General features: G+C 45.1%; 1 protein-coding gene across 1 annotated transcript in view; it reads left to right on the forward strand.

The window, feature by feature from the left end:
• Positions 1-50: 50 nt before the first annotated feature.
• MSH3 (mutS homolog 3) overlaps positions 51-20,435 on the forward strand; it is a 95,464-nt gene continuing 75,079 nt past the window's right edge. The window contains exons 1-8 of the mRNA XM_066569072.1: positions 51-152; positions 2,288-2,411; positions 3,019-3,227; positions 5,574-5,786; positions 7,138-7,254; positions 8,006-8,123; positions 8,648-8,793; positions 9,768-9,934. Coding sequence (XP_066425169.1) covers positions 51-152; positions 2,288-2,411; positions 3,019-3,227; positions 5,574-5,786; positions 7,138-7,254; positions 8,006-8,123; positions 8,648-8,793; positions 9,768-9,934 — 1,196 coding nt within the window. The remainder of the gene's footprint in view (positions 153-2,287; positions 2,412-3,018; positions 3,228-5,573; positions 5,787-7,137; positions 7,255-8,005; positions 8,124-8,647; positions 8,794-9,767; positions 9,935-20,435) is intronic.

Consider the following 20,435-nt stretch of genomic DNA (forward strand, 5'->3'; position numbering starts at 1 on the left):
CCGAGCGGGCGCATCCGGCGGGAGGCGGTGCCGCGGCGCGGGGCCCGGCCATGCCGCGGGGCCGGCGGGGCGGCGGGGCCGCGGGGCAGCCGGTGCTCAGCAGGTTCTTCGGGGCGGCGGCGAGCGACGGCGAGCGCGGGCCCCGCTACACGGTGCGCGGGGCGGGGCGGGGCGGGGCGGACACGGCCCGCTATCCCGGTGTCCATCCCGGTGTCCATCCCGGTGTCCCTGACCGGGGCACAGACACTGCGGGACAGGCTGCCAGCTCCCGGCTGTACGATCTGTGTGGGCACCGGTGCCCGGGTCCTCAGGGCCAGCCTGGCAAGAAGGACACGGAGCTCCTGGACAGGGCCCAGGGCAGGCCCCAGAGAGGATTTGGGCTGTGCAGCATCCGTGTGCTGGGCAGAGCCTGCGGCAGCTGGGCTGGGCAGGCTGCAGAAGGGAACGCTGCCAGGGATGCCATCAATGCATCCCAACATCTCCAGGGGCTGCCAGAGCACGGGCCGGGCTCTGCTCGGTGCTGCCAGTGCCAGGATGAGCAGCAGTGGCCATCAAATAAAGGGCAGCGAGGTGCAGGGCAGCAGGAGGGAGAACTTGTGTCCATGGAGGGACAGCAGAGCCCTGGAACAGCTGCCCAGGGAGGGCCTGGAGTGTCCCTGGCTGGAGACATCCCAGCCCCAGCTGCACCTTCCTGTGCCCCTGCCCAGGGTATCCTGCCTGGGCAGGACTGGGCTGGGGAGCTCCAGAGGAACCCGCCAGCCCCAAATCCCCTGGGATTCTGTTATACACGATGTGTCTGTTTCAGAGGAGCTGGAGCTTGGCACAGGTTTGGTGATCTGGGCAAGGCCAGCATGTTGGTCCATGCCATTCGGGCTTCACACCCGTGTTGAACCCCTGTGCCTTCCAGTTTTGCAAAATGTGGAATATGTTAAGGTTATCGTAAGTCAGGATGTTCTCTGAGGTTTGATCTTTGTGTTCTTTAAAGCATCATCAGCCAGAAATGAGACCTGACCAGTGGGACAGGCAGCAGCTGCATCCCTTAGTCAAGGGCTCCTGCAATTAGCAAGTTTTAGGGATGTAAATCAGGATGTTGGTGTAGGGCCCTGCATGCCTGGCAGCCTGGTGTAAAGGCTCAGGGCCCCCAGGTGCTGCAGCCGCCCCTGCTCAGGGCAGTACCGGACTCAGCCCTGCAGGTCACACAGGGCTCACCCAGCCTGCGGGGCACCTGGGGCCCTGCTGGCACAGGGGCAGGGCTGGGGCAGCGCCGGCTCTGTCTGTGTGTGAGCGACGGCAGCGCTGGCAGGGAGAGGGCAGGGCTGTGCTGGAACAGCCCGGGGGGCAGCCAGGCCTGCCCAGCCCCGGTGGGGGTCTCTCTCCAGGGTGCCACACTGGCCTGTGGCACGCTGAGGAATGAACCCCATTTCTGGGCAGCCCTGGCATGCAGTGAGCGAGCTGTGCTCCTGTCCCAGGTGCTGGAGCTCAGGCGACTCGGGCTCTGAGTGCTGGTAGGTGCAAGGCCAGAAGAGCCTGCAGTGATGCAGATCCTCCCAGTGTCACCACTGGGGAAAAGTGGCTGTGTCTCTGCTGGTGGATTTCATTCTGAGTTTGTATTTTCCACTCTCCATGTCGTTACTGTTTCCAGCCCCTTCTGGCCCTGGAAGGGTGTTTGCTTTTTTTACCTGTGACTCAAGTCAGCTATTTTGGTTGCCTTTGGTCCAAATATATGTTGAAAGGTGTGGTTCCATCTTTCTGCCCTTGTAGAATAAACTTCCTAATTAGTGTTAATTTGGTGGTATTTAACAGTGGGCTTGGAAGCTGCTACTCATGTGGGCTGTGGTTATATGGAGGTTTTGGGTTTAGTTGGTGAGGCTGGAGTTCCTGCTTAGTTCCAAGGAAATTTAAATTCCATGGTTAAACCATCTGAGGTCATGATATGAAATGTGGATGCAAGCTGCTGAAAGCACCTGTTGTGTGCTTCTGTGAGAAGTGTTTGTGTTCTGTTGGATTTACAAATTACTTCTTCATATTTAGTAAAGCTTCTTGCAAAAGGTCAATGATGAAACAGCAGAATTGGTGAATTTTCTGTTTACATAGTGCTCTAAAGGCATGCTTCAAAATACATCTAAGGAGCAGGATGCTCCAAGCTCCTCCAATCTGGCTTTGAGCAATTCCAGGGATGGGAGGTTGGACAATTTTGCCTTAACTTATTGTGAAGTTGCTTTGTTCTCTTTCAGAGAAGAGCAAACAGAAAAGGTAACTGAACTTATTAGTTCAATTTATGTTTCAGGCTTCTAAATGTGGCACAAAAAGGAGCACACCTACTGAAAGCAATGAACCCTGTGAAAAGAAGACCAAGGCACGGCAGATTACTCTGGAAGAGATCTGTAACCCACTGAAGACTCAGGATAAAAGTGAGTTGACTGTTAGCAAACCCTCAAGCATTGGCAGCCAGCAAATAAGTTTTTCATTGTCAGCTGCTCTGTTGCCTCAGCAGTGCCTGAGTTCCATCCGGTTTTGAGCAGAGAATTTAATAAGGTAATGCTGGTATGAAAAACCCGTGAATGTAAAGTTCATTATGTTTCAATAGAAAGAGTTAGCCTCTCCAGTTTCAAAGTGGGAATGGTATTAAGTTTGTTGGTGTGATGCTTTGAAGTATCACTAGTACACCCTCAAGAGGCAATACTGTCTGCCTAAAGAAGTGTATTGAAAGAAAATCTGCTTGATTCCCAGTCTTCTTAGCTAACTTTATGGCTGTGCAGTTGTCAGTCCAAAAAATAATCTCTTCCCACTTAGAGAGAAGTGAGGAATATTGGTTTTCCAGGGAAGTTAACCAAGCTGTTCAAGTGCATGATTCTGTCAGGCTGGCAGAAATACTGCAGTGGGAGAGGAGAGGGAGCACAGGGAGGAGAGACATGGAGCAAAATGGTTGCGTCTGTGCTTACTGATGTTCTTCTAATAGACGTTCCCTTTTATAAAATAAATTGCTAGTGTGTTTTTGTTGTGAATTTTCACCAACAGAAGAATCTCAGAAATGTGAGAAGTCCCGTATCTGTTTGGAAACTCTGGGCAGGCTGAGAGAGTTCTGCAGTGATGCAAACCAGCAGTGTACCAGCCTCCGGGAGGATGGCTTTCAGGAGAAAGAGAAACGTGCCAGTGTTACGGGGAGGAGCTCAGAACAGAAAAACCCTCTTCCATCTTGGGACAGCGGCCCACAGGTGGCACAGAAGGTATGCAGAGCTTTGCCCCTGCGGGGTGTGTGGATTGCTGGTTATGAGTTAAACCAGCAAACTCTGGCACAAGCTTCCCCTTGTGCTCCTCGTCTCTGACGTGGAATGGTGCAGCAGAGCCCCACAGACCTGTGTTTTGTACAGGTGTGAAGCTCCTTGCACGGTGAGCAGGCTGGCTGCTCTGGCTCCTCAGTGATGCCAACGAGCAGCAGCATCCTGAGGGAGCAGAAGCTCTGCTGGTGTTGCCCGTGCCTCTGAGGGATGCTGTAACACCCCAATAACACATGTTCAGAGAGGCACTTTGCTCAGCTTCCTTTCACTTCCACATGTGGGCTCTCAAACTTCCAGCAGGCATTCTTTGCAAAAATGTTGTGTAGGGTTATCACTGAGATGTGGCTTAATCTAGTTTGCTGGAATATCTAACTAGTAAAGGTATCACTGCTTTTTCATCTGCAGGAGGTGGGGGTAGCTCACACAAAAAATTGTCATGATGGTATCTGTGGTGCAAGTCAAGAGACTTGAATGGAATAATAGTATTTTGCTTCCTCTTTACTTATGGGGGTAGTTAACATTAGTTAATTGGGGGGGTTTGGGGCTCAGCTGATCAGGTGATGATCAGGAGATGAGTGCTCAGCTGATCAGGAGATGAGTGCATCTCAAGGCTTACTGTGGTGGCTGCTCTTTGGTGGAGTTCTCCATCTGGCTTTTTGAGGGAAGGAGCTTGCATGAAAAGCTGATTTTAACCTCCCCTGTCTGAGGGCTGTGCCCTTTAACTGTGGGGGTCTGCTTTGTGTGGATGTGGGGTGCAAATGCTGAAGTGAGCAGCTTGTGGCAAGATGATTCTGTTGTGGTAAGAGGTTGAGGTTATGAAGATGTGGTCAGTTGGAGAACCTAGAAAATTGATTTTTTCTTGCCGTCCTTGGAAGGGGTCCCTTTAGCTGTTTGTGTCCTGCTTTTTACTTTGTAAGTTTCCTCCAGCTAGTAACTTAGACCATCTCACCAAGTCGGCTTTTGTGTTTGTTTCTACTCCTTTTGCCTGGTTTCATGCCCTTGTTTCACGTGGTTTGTGATGACAGTTTCCTGTAAAATGAGACAAGGTCACTCTGTTTGGCTGGCACAGACCTTGGGCCGAAGAGTGCTCAGTCTGTGACATGAGGATTTTGCAGCAGAGACATCTCCTGAGGCCACCCAAGTTCTGGGTGCAGGGCAGCTTTATTTGAGCTGGGCTGGGTTCTCTTGCTTAATGGTGTGCAGCTGTGGGGATTTTGCAGTTACAGCTAAGTGCTGTTTTCCCCCACTTGTTCTCTGACTGCACACTTTGTACATTCCCATGACCCAAAGTATATATGATTTAAGCCATCTCTGTTTTTTTAATTTTTTTTTCTTCTGAATTACCATTGCTGTTAAACAGTCTGTTCACTTTGTTTCTTGTAATCTGAACGGGACCCTTGGTAAAAGTGGAAGTTTATTTTTATCTGATTTGTTAGCAAATACAGATTTTATAGCACAACCTGATTGTGTTTTGAATAGTCATATGCTTTAAAAAATTCTGGAGGGTGTTGTCTTTGTATTTTTTTTAAGCAGTACTATCTGTATTTGATCTTGTGGTGTAACTGAGGAGGAATTTTGCTGCAAGTGAAAGGCTTTTCAGCGTTTTTCTCTGCACTTCTGAACCCATCACTGCTGACAATACAGAACAGCACAGTGTGGTAGAGCTGAAGTTGCTTGGCAAGAACAGGCTACATAATGTCATTGCAAATGATAAACTGCAGACAGAGTGAGCTCAAAGCATTTCACATTTGAGGTTTTAGAAACTGTAGTGCTGATTTTCTGTGTTTAAGTTGTTCTGAGAGATTTGCTGAACTTACAGAGGAAGTGCAGACTGGAGAAGGAGTACAGTTTTGGTAGCTGAGACAGGGAACTGAGACTCAAATTGGTTTATTCCTTGGTTTACTGTGGACTTTTGGAACATCATTAATCTCTTCATGCTGGAGTTTCTCACCTGTAAACTGGAGCAGTAATTCATCCTTATTTCAATGCATGGCCTGTTTTAGACTGCCCAGTCTCTGCAGCCTGCATTGTCTTGGTCTGTGCTTTGAGAGCTTTTGATACAATAGTGTTCTGATTTCCCCCTTATTTAGCTAACTTTGACTTTCATGACTATTTAATTCATTTTCATTACAAATATACTGTGTTCTGTATATCCTGCTGCAATAATTGTGCTGCAGCTTGGGGGCTCGTCAATGCAAGAGCAATCTTTAGCTCTGTGGTCAGTGCAAACCAAGGAGGGGGCAATTGATTTGTTTGATGAATCCTAATTTCCACTTTCCCACCTTTTATTTACAGGAGGAGTTACAATGCAATCTTAGTCAGTTTTCTGCGTCTCTTAAATCCTACGAAAATTCTCAAAATTCTTCAGAGACAAATCTTAATAAAAGAACCAAAAGCATTTACACTCCACTAGAACTCCAGTTCATAGAAATGAAGAAAAAGTATAAAGACGCTGTTTTGTGTGTGGAATGTGGATACAAATACCGGTTCTTTGGACAAGATGCAGAGGTAATTGTTTCCAAGATTAAGGAAAGATACTTGGATTATGCTGGTGTCATCCTAGGCCCGTGGCCAGTTCTGGAAGGGAGACTTCTTTGGGGGCATAAGGGGGTGTTGTGTTTTGTTTTGTTACTTGAAATCAGGATGAAAAATCTCTGTGTGCTGAAATTCAAGATTATCCATTATGCACACTTTTTTTTTTTTTGTCAAAATGGCATTTATTGTTTTGTAATCACATGGTCGTGCTTGCTGTCTTGTATATTGAGAATTTAAGGTGAGTTCCCAGTCAAGAGTTTTGTCAGAGTTAAAGTTGAAAAACTTTCAGAGGTGAATTGTATATCATGGCTCAGAACTCTACTATAATATATATATATAAAAAATACAGAACTGTAATGTATGACATTAGGAATCTTTCAGATTGAAAGGCAGTGGAGCCCTTTGTGGTGTTGGAAAAGATGAATATAGCAGGTATAGCCTGGGTGCAGAGAGTATCCTGAATGCATGCCTGGATGTGGCACCTACACATGGCAGATCTGTAGGAACTGGAAAGGACTATATAACGAACATAATGTTAAAGTGGTGGTTTGTAAAAATGTTTCAGAATGTTATTTTCTTGTGATCTATCCCAAAGTCGTTGCTACCAACCTTTGTTCGGTGCTATTTTCACACTTGAGACCAGTGAGAAATGTTGCTTGGTTACTGGGAATTCATTTTCCCCATCATATTTGTGCTGTGTAATTTGTCTGCTCATTTGCTGGTGTACTTACAGCCCAGAAATAGAAACATGCAGTTCAGACAGACCGGTCAGTGTTTGCCTGCAGGTCCTGCCTAGCACCCCATTCTCTGCTCTGAGCACCTGGGGCAAGAAGACCATACAAATCACACATGATAATGTCACATTTTAGTTAGTGTTGTTACTCTTTTTTATTAAGTATTTAGTTTCCACTGCTGTTCAATATTGATTTTTCAGTATTTTAGTTGATTGGCCAGGTTAATCCCATCTTTATGACCACAAACTAAATGCCTCCATTCCTGCTGCGTTTCTAGTGGCGTGAAAATCGTTTGACCTTTTGCTGATCTGTGTTTCAGACCCTGTGTGTGCAGTGTGGGTGGTTTACCTCACAGCGGTAAAGATCAAGGTGCAGCCTTAAAACCTGACACCTGCAGCCTTTGGTAGTGAATCCCCTGTTTATGGCAATGCTGGGACAGGGAGGTGGAGGGGCCCCTCCAGGCTTTCTCCTGGAATGTTTTCCCTTTGTCACCAAGCTTTTAATTGTAGTTGTGCATCACTGTTGTCATAGAGATAAGCTCCTTACCTTCTTGGATTACTTTTTGACCCTTTGGCTGACTCTTGTTGCAGATTGCAGCTAAGGAGCTGAACATTTACTGTCACCTGGACCACAACTTCATGACTGCCAGCATCCCCAGCCACCGGCTCTTCGTCCACGTGCGCCGCCTCGTAGCCAAGGGACACAAGGTTACCCCTGACTCCTGCTAATTGAGTACAGACCAGCCCTGAGAGAACTTGCACTGCTTGTACCAGCCCCTGGTTTCAGCTGAGAAGTGGGCAGCTCGTTATCCCTGGTTCCTGCAGTAGAAATGGCCAACTTCCCTTTGTTTCAGTGTCTCTGTGCTGGGGGTGTCATGAGCCATTAGCAGATTCAGAGAAGTATCTTCGTTTTTTCAGGAACAGTTCCAGAACAATTACTTTTCTCAGTGTTTTTGTATCAAGGTTTTGCATTTAATAAGGAGAAGTGTACATATTCTCTGTTTTATTATTCCTCACATCCTTGTTTTTCTTATCCCAGCCCACTGTTTTTTTCTCTGTTCCTTCCTGTTTTGTATCCCTGTAATTCTGTGGCTTTCTGGTGATAGCGTCTTTTTCTGCTTCCATTTCTAAGAAAAGGACTTGTTGATTCTAAATTGGATGCAAGCAACCCTTCTCTAATAAGCAGTGATGTCCAGCTAAATTGTTTCAAAATAGGATGAGAAGCACAGGTACAGATGTTGAGAGGGCAGTCAGCAGTAGGAAAAGGGTCAGGAAAAGCACTGCCTTATAATCTCATTAGTAGGATTGATGTGAGAGCCCTTTCTGTTGATCATCTATTCCAGCTTGAATTATGCATTTGTTGTTTGCACATCTTAAAAGATTACCAGATATATAGAATAATAAAAATAATAATTCATTGCCAGAGATCTAACTTTGTTTCTTGTTTGTCTGCCTGTAGGTTGGAGTAATAAAACAAATGGAGACTGCAGCACTGAAAGCTGCTGGAGAAAATAAAAGCTCTCTCTTCAGCCGTAAGCTGACTGCCCTCTACACTAAGTCTACACTTATTGGAGAAGATATCCTTTTCAAATAAACTTGGTTTCAGACTAACCTTTGGGAGGCCTTGATTCTGGTTGTTATCACCAGGATGGAACATGGGCAGCTAGTGGCTGACATAAGAGTGGCAGCAGGAAATAAAGTTCCTTTAATTTTATGTTGTGGTAAAACATCTTGCTGTCTTTAGAAACAGTTCAGTCTCCTCAGGGCTGTAGGTTTGTTGTGTTTACTGTAGTTGCTTTCTGAAGTCATGGAGTGGACTTACCAAATCTGCAGTGTCCTGCAGGTCTTGCCTAAAAAATGTTAAAATAACAGAGAAACAGCTTTTAACCAATGAATTTAATTTCTTTTCTTCAGTTTTTTGTTTTGCTCTATCTGGTCTTGTCTACCTCCTGTTTTTAATTTCATTTCTCAAACAAAGTTAATAGATACCAGGAACTAAAAAGATTGTTAGATTAATGTCTGAGAGTACAAGACTTAGGTCTGGAAAGACCTGTGAACAATCCACCCAAATCTGTGTAGTATTTTTTTGAACGTTTGTTACATGTGAACCCTTTGTTGAAGCTGGATGATTCTGTAGATGTTGAAGAGGTAACAGCAGATGTTCCCGATAGCTACCTCCTCTGCATCTGTGAAAATGGGGACCACCTGAAGGACAGGAAGAAAGGTGACATTGTTACAGGCATTATGGTAAGTTAGTTTCTCAGGAGTCAGTGTTTTAGGGTCTGCCTGGGGTTGTTTTGTTGTGCATTTTGGTTTTTTTCCTGGGGAGGTGGGTGGCTACCTTGTTAAATTCATGAATGTTCTCTTTCAGATTTTATTTTGCGGGGGAGTAGGAATTGATTTTTTTTTTTTTTTTTTGTAAAAAGAGGCACTTTAGGTAAGATATCTGTGTGTGAACTGTGATGGCTTTATATTTGAAAACTTCAGAAAAGGTATGGAGTGGACAGTTGAACATTTATCAAACTGGTTTTGCTCCTGTCTCACTTGAAAACATATTAGTATTTTAACCAAATACATTAGGGAAATAATTTGTTCAGATGCTTTACAAATTTCAATGTTTAAACATTTTTAGTGTCAATATTTTAAAGCTTGTGAGCATTTATTTCCTCTACAAAATACCATTCTTTAGAGGAAGAGACTTTAGAGTTGCACTTCAGATTTGTATTGGTGAAGATTAAACCCAGTCCTGTTTAACCAGCAAAACACACAGCAAATCCCAGTCAGCTGGTAATGAATTAATTAAAAAGTGTCTTGATTGTGTCTCTGAATGTCATACTGCTGCTGGGAGAGAACAACAGAAGCAAGTGTTCAAATTCCAGTTCGAATTAAATGTGCATTTCATGGACTCAGTTAGTAGATTTGTCTGGTATTAAAGCTTGAACAGTGATGGACTGCTAACAACAAAAGCACATTTACATTTGTAAGGTATTGTTGCCACTTCCCAAGACAAAGTTGTGTTGGTGTTTTGAGGTTATTGTTGTGTTATGGGTTTGTAAAAAAGCACATTCAGGTTTTTGGATCTGCCGCTTTCACTGTGTGTGTGGGTGCTGTATAATTTTACACCATGGATTTTCTTTCTGGTTAAGAGTTTGAGCCACTGCAGCAGTCCCTGAAAATGTGAATATCCAGTGGATATGTGTGTGTACGTTTTTGTTTGGCAGGCGATCCAGCCAACTACAGGAGAAGTGGTTTTTGACAGTTTTCGGGACGGAGCTGCCCGCTCAGAGCTGGAGAGTCGGGTTCTGCGCCTGCAGCCAGTTGAGATAATTCTTCCATCTAGGCTGTCAGATCCATCTGAAAAGCTCATCCACAGTATAACCTCCATGAGGTGAGTTCTGTGGGGTTCTCTTTCCCAGAGCCAGCGGTGGAGCCGAGATCCAGGAGCAGGCATGGATCTGTAGTTCTGTCATGGCCCTTTCCAGAGTGGCTGCAGTTTGCTGCTAGGGTCAGAACTTCCCAAATCCCTCACAGTTCTGGGCACTTGCTCCTAAGTTGTGTTTAGACTGAAGTTCATGGCTTCTGACTCTGGCCTGTGAGAGATTTGTGCACTTAAACATTGTCTTTGTCATGGTCCTGCCACCACGCTCCTGATCACAGGATCTGCTGGAATAATTTCCAAGCTCAGTCACTTACCTTTCAGATCTAAAAGAGGTGCTATGTGGCTTTTTTTCCCTGCTTGCCATAGTTTTGAGGTCTCTAAAAGACATGAGACTTCCTTTTCTGTTAATGTAGGTAGGAGTAGAAAACCTTTGCAACTGGTATTTGATCCTGTTTGTCCTTTTACACCATCTAAGACTGGGGTACAGACCTGGAGGTATTGTGACTGATCATCTCTTTGTTTTGAGTTCTCTTGGCATGTTTCTGGAGGAAATTTGTTGCCTGTTTTCTGTATCACTTTTTCTGTGCAGTAAAGCCAGAGTAGGGTGTAACTTTTAGGGTGATAGGTGAAAGATGAAGCAGTGTTCTGAACAGTGGGGATGAAATCTTGCAGATGCAATTTTTTGGAGGAAATTTCAGTTTTCCACTTTTTTGTTTTTAACCATGCAGTTTGGGGCTGTAGAGAACTCGTTTAGAGCTTGGCATTTCAGTTTTGAATGAAATAGTCATTCTGGTGTGAATTTGGGAGAGTGGTTGTGATTTTTTTTCCTTTTTCTTTGTGTTTTTTTGGTTGTGCACAGTAGAGAATGTTAATGAGTGACTTCTCATTTTTATGAAGACAAAAAATGCTACCCATTAGCCGATTTTGTGAACAGGGATTAGTTTGTAGTTTTTTCACCTTTCTGGTAATTTGCTAGGCAGCTTTCCAGCCCAAGTGCCCTTAATTACATGAGAGTGACAAAAATAGAGCACATTATTGCCATACACCTCAGTAGCCTTATTTTAAAAACAATTCTTCATGGATTTTTTCTCGTACCAGAGATTAAACCACTAGAGGGCCCTGAAGTATTTCATAGTAATTTAAGTGATTTCAATATGCTGCTTTGTTGTGCTTTTAATTAGGTTTGTTTTTGTACAACAGTTAATTTATTTTAATGCATACTGAGATGTCTGTAGTATTCAGGTTTGGTTATTGGCCCAGTATCTGGTGATTTCATCTTTGAGCAGCTTTTTTTCTAAAACCTGTTGTTGAGAATCTTCCATGAGCTGTAAAAAGTTTAATTTCCATCATTTCTTAAAGAACTTTTTAACTAAAACAGTGGGAGCCAGCTCTTGTGGTTCAAGAAGGGTCTTCATCTCTTTGTGTGTTAGGGATGCAGCAGAAAAACACTGGGATGATGAAAACAGGGTAGAGATGGGAGAGAAAAGTAGTCCCAGGTGACTAGAGGATGGGAAAGAAGAGAAAAGGAGGAGAGGAGAGGAGAGGAGAGGAGAGGAGAGGAGAGGAGAGGAGAGGAGAGGAGAGGAGAGGAGAGAAAAGAGAAGAGAAGAGAAGAGAAGAGAAAAGAAGAGAAGAGAAGAGAAGAGGAGAGAAAAGGGAGGAGGAGAGAAAAGGGAAGAGAAGAGAAAAGGGAAGAGGAGAGAAGAGAAAAGGGAAGAGAAGAGAAAAGGGAAGAGAAGAGAAGAGAAACGGGAAGAGAAGAGGGAAGAGAAGAGAAGAGGGAAGAGAAGAGAGAAGAGGAGAGAAAAGGGAAGAGGAGAGAAAAGGGAAGAGAAGAGAAAAGAGAAGAGAAGGGAAGGGAAGAGAAAAGGGAAGAGAAGAGGGAAGAGAAGAGAAGAGGGAAGAGAAGAGAAGAGGGAAGAGAAGAGAAAAGGGAAGAGAAAAGAAGAGAAACGGGAAGAGAAGAGGAGAGAAAAAGGAAGAGAAGAGAAAGAGAAAAAAGATAAGAGAAGTCTTTCTACTCTTCCAGTGTCGTGTAGAAGTTGCAGGAGATTTGGTGCTGGATGTTGTGTACTAGAGCTTGGCACTGAGTGAGCAAGGTGATGTGGCCAGCACAAAGACTGTGCTTATGGTTACCAAAAGAATGAAATAAAATATTTAGCTAAGGTAAAGCGCTGTAGCTTTGTGAGAGCAGCCCTAGGTTGGTTCAGTGCCCCTTTACACTGACAAGAGTCAAAACTCTCTGTGCTTCCCTTCAATTTCTGTGAGGGTTTTTTTTTTATTCTTTGCTTTCCTAGGGTGGATTTAATGACTAAAAAATACAATTCAAGCACACTAAGCTGGGGGCCAGTGAAGAGCCTTCCCTCAAAAGCAAAGCTTATTTTAAAAATAGGTTACAAATAGTGGTTCAAGACAAACTGTTCTGGTGAGTACTGTGCTGTTCCCAAACTGTTAGTAACATCTGTTTGCAAGTGCTGACCTGCCTGGAGCAAAATCCTGTCATGGTTTTAATTTCCTTCTTTCTAGAAAGCAGAGAAAAAGCCTTGCCTTCAGAAAATACTTTCATTTTTTTCCCTAGGAACACAGTGTTTTTTGTACTCCAAGTTCTTTCTAGTCAAGGGTCAGCACCCACCCTCCTTAACATGTTGGCTGCTTTAAAACCTAGCCTGTATTGGTCTCCTGACATTGTCTTTGAGGCTCCTTTGGGATATTTTTGCTCCTCTCATGTTGCCCCGTCCTTGTTTTGTTGAAAAATTCAGTGCATTTTCAGCGTGCTCCATTCTTCCTCTTTTTTCCATTTGCCCATTTTTGCAGTGTTTCATTCTGTAGCATTCCTGGACACTGTGGAAACACGCTGCTCGCAAGTAGCTTTAACCCACAGCGTTTCCCCCAGGTCTGCACTGTTTGGTTTAGGCTGCAGGTGGTCTGCAGCTTGTTGCCTGTGATAACCCCAAGGTTCTGAATATGGGGTTCAGGTTTCTGCTCTCTTCTGGGTGCTGCAGTAGCCTTTGGCTTGGAGTTGGTTCCCTGGAATTCCCCTCTCTTTCAGACCCATTGAGAACTAAACCTCATCCTCTCTCTCCAGGCATGGTGGAATCCCTCGAGTAGCTGAACCTCCTCCATCATCTTCAACACAAGCCTTTTTAATTTGTGTTTCAGGACCTCTGCAAATATAATTTTAAGCTCTTTCTGCTAAGGGCAGTGCTAATGGCTCTCTGGTCGAGCAGTGGCCTCTGCTTTTAACTGTATTGGGTGAGGTCTCTGCAGGTTTGTTCCTCTCCAGTTTCTGTCATGGTCTCTTAGAGCGAGCTGTAGTGGATTTATTATGTTTGGTCAATGGTGCTGTTCAGTGCTAATTGCTCTCATGGACAGAGTTATGGATTTATGTCATCAATCAAGTAGAAACTCAGCTGGAATGAACTCTTGACTTGTTACTGTGTACAAAATGCTTTTAATTTTGTGGTCTTTATATGTGACTGCTGGTTGTTCAGATCAGAGGATGCATTCATGTACTTAACACTGAGGTTTTTTTGGGTTTTTTTTGTGAAGGGCATGTCCATTTATTTACATAGCTCAGCTCCTGAGGTTTGTAGGTCAGCAAGGACAGGAAAGGTTTGTAGTGGCAAAAACAAGACCCCAAAGGGATACAGTGAGAGTAAACAGCACTGCACATTAAGTGGTGGAACAGAGGAGTGGAGAGTGTCTAAAGGGCTGGTGATCATAAAAAGCAGTGATTTCATGGTTTGTATGGCTTGTTATGTTCCCATGGATTTTTAAGTGAAAGGCAAGCTGTGACAACCATCTTGAGAATGTTTCGTGTCAATGGAAGCTGCAAGCAGTTAAATTTGCAGCAGGGAAGGAAAAAAGCAACCAAAGTGCAAAACCAGCATGTGAACAGTTTTCTGCAAATACAAACCCCAAAATCATCAGTGAACAGATATTTACTAACCAGAGAGGTGTTTGCACTGCTGAGAGTCCAGCCCATGGTCTGTGCTGCCAGCTGCTTGACGTGGTCATGTCAGAGCTCTCTCCTTTTGAATGGACAGGGCAAAAAATTCCACCACAGTGTTCTCACCTCTTGCAGTGGCCTGGGAGAGTTGCTGGATGGTGTTTTTTGGCAGTTTGATCCTGTCTCAGTCAGGACATGCTGCTGTTCTCATTCATTATTTCCCGTGGCATTGCAGGCGAGGGAAGCGTGGGGCTTGCATCTTGTTTGACAAATTCCTCAAGAGTTTAAGTGTATTTTTTCACCACACCTGCCTGACTGCCCCTCACAGTTTGGGATGTTCTCCAGGTGGAATTACTGTCCTCCCATGCACGTGGAGTGGAGTTGTTGCTGCAGGGACATGAAGAGGCAGTTGCAAAGCCCTGTGTCCAAATGCAGAATGCAGTTCACTGTCCTTACCCTGGATGATAAATTAGATTAAAAATGTTAGCACTGCTTTTTACAGCCACAGCTGGCCTTTGCAGGCCTTGCCTTGCCCAGCCCCTTGTGTTTTTGTGAACTTCCCCCCAGGCCAAAGCTCTGATGAGCTTCCCCAGACTCACACCTGGCTCAAAGGTGCATTATTTCTCACATGGCTGCAAAGCATGGAAAACATGTATGTTCAGCAGCTGCATTTGTGACATTATTGTGCTGATTAGTAGTATTCATGGGTGTGGACTTTTTTTCCTCCTCTCCTTTTGAGGTAGAAATTATTAAATGAAGAACAATTAACTCTTGAGCCTTGATGCTTGTCGAGTTTCTTGGTATCAAGAAGTTAACTTTTACATAGGGGAAAAAACCCTTACCTTATAAACAGAAGCAGGAAAAATAAAACTTTAAAGCCTTTGTTAGCATGTTTGGGCAACTGTTTGATTTATTATTACAGGACAGATCAGAAACTGTAGGAGGTGACAAGTAAATTGTGGTACTTTTTTTTGTCCCCATTGGTTGTTTCTTGTTTTTTGTTTCAGTATATATTCTTATGATGTGATTTTTCACATATTCAAATGAAGAATGAGTCTTAAGCTCTTAAAACTGGCATGCAAGTTTAAATCTTTTTTAGCAGTCTATGAATGTTGGCATATTTGTTGAAGTCCTAGTGTTTTGTTTTAACAAGGACTGCTTTTTCATAATTTATTCAGCTTTGAAGCTGACGTGGGACATAACTCCTTCCCTGTGAAACAGTGCCATTGAGAATATCTTGGATGTATAAACTTCTCAAACATTACTTCTTCCCCCGTTTCCTCATTGTTAGGAGTTAGAAATTGCCAGGGGTTAGAAATTCAGCAGTTTTAATCCAAGCACTGATGTCAATGAGACAGTGTGGGAGAGAGGAAGGCTGAGGCTGTCTGCATGTTTGACATGCAGGTAGCAGTGATGGGGAGTGAGGAGAGTAAAGCTCTTGTAGTCCTGGTTCTCAGCCCCTCCTGAGCTGGGCAAGAGAGAAAGGCCATGAATTTATTTATTTTTAATAAACCCAGAATGTAATGGTTTTCCTAATTTTGAAGAGAATGAAACTGAAGTGGGTTTTTAAGTGCCATCAATCTGCTGAACTGCAGAAATGAACAAGATTTATCTTTTGGCCTGCCTGTAGCAGTTTAATTCTGTGCTTGACTGAGAACGTTTGTCTCTTTTAACAGATGTTCTTTCCTATGTATGCAGAGGTAAGAGGCTTTTGGAAAATTAGACTCCTGAGCAGTGTGCTTTAGGCATAGACTCTTCCTCTGGGAATTTGGAATAGTACAAATGACTGTTAGATGTTCCAAATTCATGTGAATATTTTCTGGGTTCTCAGTAGAGAATTTGGAATCCCTACTATTATAATTAACTCAATATTGCTTAGCAGCACAGTATTTTTGAAAGCAAAAAGATTTTGTGTAAAACACTTGCCTTCAGCTTACGTGAAAGCCTTTCTACAGAGGCAGATAGAGGTACCTAAGAACATTTCCTAGCAAAGATATTTGAGAGTGTGTTCCTGTTTTTTGTTGTGCCCGTCTGGCTGGCTTTTGTCAGGTGGAAGATAACTGTTTGCCCCTCCATCCCCCCTGCCCTGGTGTTTTACAGCTGTGCTCCTGCTTTCTGGAGTCTTTGCCACCTCCTCCTGCCTCAGCCCTTCTGTTTATGCGTCTTGGGTGTCCCTGTCCCCACTCCCAGCCAGATTCCAGGCATTCCTGGCACTGTCCTGCTCCTGCAGCCCCCTCTGCAGAGATGAGGCTGGACCTTGGGGAGGGTGCAAGTGACACCCCTCCAACCTGCCTCATCTGTCACATGCCCTGGGCACTGCAGAGGTATGGAAAGGAAGGATAACTCTCCTGGACAGCTTCTGGACAGCCACCTGCCCTCTCACTGCATGCCTTCCATTGCCTTGTGGCTGTGCATCTTCCTTTTCATTGAACAGGTCTTGTCAGGCCTTGAGGAGGAACCAGGAGAGCACTGTGAAGAGCAAGTGGTGCTCATGTAATCATAGAAGCCTTTGGTTGGAAGGGGCTTTTATAGGTCATCCAGACCAGCCCCCTTGCTGCCTGTGGGTCAGAGCCCTGTCCAGCCTGAACCTTGAATGTCTCCAGGGATGGGGCACCCCCTCCTCCTGGGTGGCCTGTGCCAGGGCCTCACCACCCTCATGGTAAAATACTCCTTCCTCATATCCAGTCTGAATCGGCTCTCTCTGGGTTTAAAAGCATCACCCCTTGCCATGTCTCAGCAGACCTACTGGAAATTCTGTCCCCATCTTCCTTATGAGCCCCCTGTAAGAATTGAAATGCCACCCTGAGCTCAGGCCAAAGCTTCTCCTGCCCAGGTGAGCAATGGCAGCTGTGCCAGCCTTTGCTGCCGGCAGAGCTGCTCCATCCCTCTGCCCGTGCTGGAGCCTCCTCTGGCCTGGCTGCAGCAGCTCCAGCTCCTTGCTGGGCTGGCCCAGGGCTGGGGCAGCTCTGCAGGTGGGCTCTGACTGAGGGGCAGAGGGGCAGAATCCCCCCTGCCCTGCTGCCCACGCTGGGCTGGGCCCAGCACGGGGCTCTGGGCTCCGGGCCCAGCACGGGGCTCTGGGCTCTGGGCCCAGCACGGGGCTCTGGGCTCCGGGCCCAGCACGGGGCTCTGGGCTCTGGGCTCTGGGCCCAGCACGGGGCTCTGGGCTCTGGGCCCAGCACGGGGCTCTGGGCTCTGGGCTCTGGGCCCAGCACGGGGCTCTGGGCTCTGGGCTCTGGGCCCAGCACGGGGCTCTGGGCTCCGGGCCCAGCACGGGGCTCTGGGCCCAGCACGGGGCTCTGGGCTCCGGGCTCCAGGCCCAGCACGGGGCTCTGGGCTTTGGGCTCCGGGCCCAGCACGGGGCTCTGGGCTCTGGGCTCCGGGCCCAGCACGGGGCTCTGGGCTCTGGGCCCAGCACGGGGCTCTGGGCTCTGGGCTCCGGGCCCAGCACAGGCTTTGGGGTCCCAGCCCTGCCCCACAGCACCTCCAGGGCTCCTCCAGGGCTGCTCCCTCTGCTCAGCCTGTGCGGGAGCCAGCCCAGACCTGGGGGCAGGTCACTGATGTCCACTGATGTCCACTGGGACTCAGCCTTTGACCGCTGCCTCTGGATGTGCACAACCAGCTGATTCCTGAACAGTCCATCCATCAAACCCATTCCCAGGGCAGTGCTGCTTTTTTTTTTTTTTTGTTGTTGCTAGACAAACAAAACAAAAACCCCTAAAAACACCAGAAAACAAACTGGAACAACCAAAGAACCACACAAAGACCTCAAAACTAAAACCAAAGAAAAAAACCCACCAAAAACAAACAAAGAGACAAACAAAAAAACCCCAGAAAAAACCAACCAAACAAAAAAACCCAAAAGAAAAACATACTCATTTGAGAGAAAGGGAGCTAGGAAGAGGGGAAAACACCTTTAATTTAAGGGAAACAGTTGTGTAGCTATCAGAAATCCTTACTTAGATTATTTATTGATTTGTGAAGCTGTTTTAATTGTCTGAAAAGATAGCACATGAGCACATGATAGCATCTTGAGGTGGAGAAGTTAAGCCTCACCATAAATCATCCTGTGTATATTGCCAATACAGTGCACTTGTTATTCCTGATGGCTTTCAGAAGAACCCAGCTTGGTTTGTCTGTGAAGGTAACACTGGGATTGGTGTTTTGAGTTATCTAGGTGGAAATAGCATTCTGGGTGTGAGAAATTACACGTGGCCCAACTTTTGGACCCAGCCAGAGTCAGAGCACAGACCTGACGTGGCACCAGAATCTGAATGCCAGTGCCCTTGGGCTGCCTAAGCAAGGAAAGGCTTTCATAAATATCATCAAATGCGCTTGTGATTAACTCCAATTAAGTTATGTTTTGGAATGCTTGTTTTGGAATCTGCTGTTCAGTACTCAAAGCCATAATGTAATTTTTGAGCCATGGGAGAGGGGAAGCCATGCACTCTATCAATTAATCCTGTGGTATATAATTAGCACACTATCAGATATTATTAATTGCAGAGTAAAACGTTTGGTTTTTAATGTACTGAGGAAAGGAGCCCCAGAGTGGAGTTTGAGCAGCAGCTCTGGAGTGCTGCTGGTGGGTTAAGGAGCTGTGTTCCCACAGCCCCTTTTGATCTGATCATGGCAGAAGTTTTTGTGGCATCATAGAGAGCTGCAGCAGGAAATGGAGACCCACAAACACCAAAAAACCTCTTTCTTTTAACATAACCCTTTCTTCTGCTTGTTTTTTAAAGAAAGACAACTTGTCCTGAGTGTGGCCACGTTGAGAGTGGTACATTTGGAGCTGTCTGTTGAGGGAGGATTCAGCAGGATATAAAGTCCCTCTGCTGCAGCCCAGGCACAGGAAGGATTTCAGAAACATGAAGGAATTAATGTGTATTAATAGGGATGTGTTTTCAGATACTTCTGGCTCATCACTGACCATGAGCAGAATCTAGACCAGGGCCCTTCATGTCAGGCTGGGTGAAAGGAATTCTTGGGATTTTGTTGGGAACATTCTTTGTAGACAGATTATGCCAACATTTTCTTGTATTTTAAAACAACTACATACAACTTCAAGTTTAACACAACTTCTTGTAGTTTAGAAGACAGGTACTGAACAAAAAGAAGGCTGTGTGTCTTCTGAACATAAATTCATTATCTGACAAAAAAACTCAATTTCACTTAGTAGTTTTATCCCTCTACTCCCTCTAATATTGTAACCATTTAATTTGTTGGTAATAATAGAGGATTTATTACTCAGTTTCCTTAGGTCTTGAGTTACAAAATCTAATAAGTTGGAGTAAGTATCCATTGTCTGTAGAATTAAGATGCTATTTTTTTCTTCAATTTTTGACTTACTTGAAAAGCCCCAGGCAGAACAAAGACAAAAGTCTGCTACCTCTGTTTTCAGTTCACTTCTCCAGAGATGATGTGCAGCCTTGTGATACTCAAAACTGTATTTTGAGCTGAACCATTGCCAGCCCCCAAAGCGTAAACATGAGATAAATTGAATTTCAATTTAGAGTTATTTCTTGGTTTTTTTTTCCTTAAAAGCATACCACTTGGCCCAAGCTGCTTTCACCTTCTTCCTTGAAATGTTTTGTTTTTTTTTTGTTCCATTTGTAAAATAATTTAAGTGGCTTTTTGCAGTTGGCTCCTTAATGGTAAATCCTTGGAAACAAATAATACACAGTGCACAGCATGTGTTAAGTTACATGCTAAATTAACCCATGGGAAGATCTGCCTTGCTTTTTCTCTTGTATTAGCTTTTCACAGAACAGGAAATCAAGGTAAATAACAATTTCTGGTGAAAACATCCCACTCTTGGATTACAGGAATGTGGAATAAGACGAAAATATTTTATATAAGGAGTATAATTGTTAACACTCTACTTGTATTTATTCTGTTAGAGATGAGACTGTGTTTAAGCATCTTTGTACATCTCACAGGAAAGCCTGAAATGATTTGTTGAAAAATTAACAAGTTCAGTTCATCACATTTGATGGACTCTTAAATCAGCTTATCAAAGGAGACATTAATTACAAGTGTAATTGACCAGCCAGATGTATCCCGTTCTCTGTGCAGCAGCCTCTATTAAACCATTACAAAACATGCAAAGCTCTTTTATCTGAGGGAGATGAGAAGTTGCCTGTGCCAAATGCTGCTTTAGCAGAGGGATTTCCATGGTGTTTTTTGGGCTGAGGCTGGGCAGATCTTCCAGCATGGGCAGAGTGTTTTGTCCTGTGGTTTCACAGAGTTGGCTCCCAAGCTTGGACAGGGCTGTCCCCGGGTGCCAGGAGGGCTCCTGGACCCTTCCCACATTTCAGTTTCCCAACTGTTGGGAGTTTGGGAGCTGCAGAGCTCCCAAAACAGGGACTCTCTGGGGATGGAACCACCCTCACCTTGTGTCAAAACCACACTTCTCATTGTGCAAGGCAGGTCAAGACCTAACTCAGCAGCTTCTTCCTTGTTTTAGAAACCAGAGTTTGGCCTTCCTGGCCGTGGGCACACAGCTCTCGGGGTTTGAAGCCTTATTTCAGCATTTGGCTGCCATTTGCTGGGCTCTTTTTT

Source organism: Molothrus aeneus, chromosome Z (assembly GCF_037042795.1).
Source record: "Molothrus aeneus isolate 106 chromosome Z, BPBGC_Maene_1.0, whole genome shotgun sequence".
In the NCBI taxonomy this organism is placed as follows: domain Eukaryota; kingdom Metazoa; phylum Chordata; class Aves; order Passeriformes; family Icteridae; genus Molothrus; species Molothrus aeneus.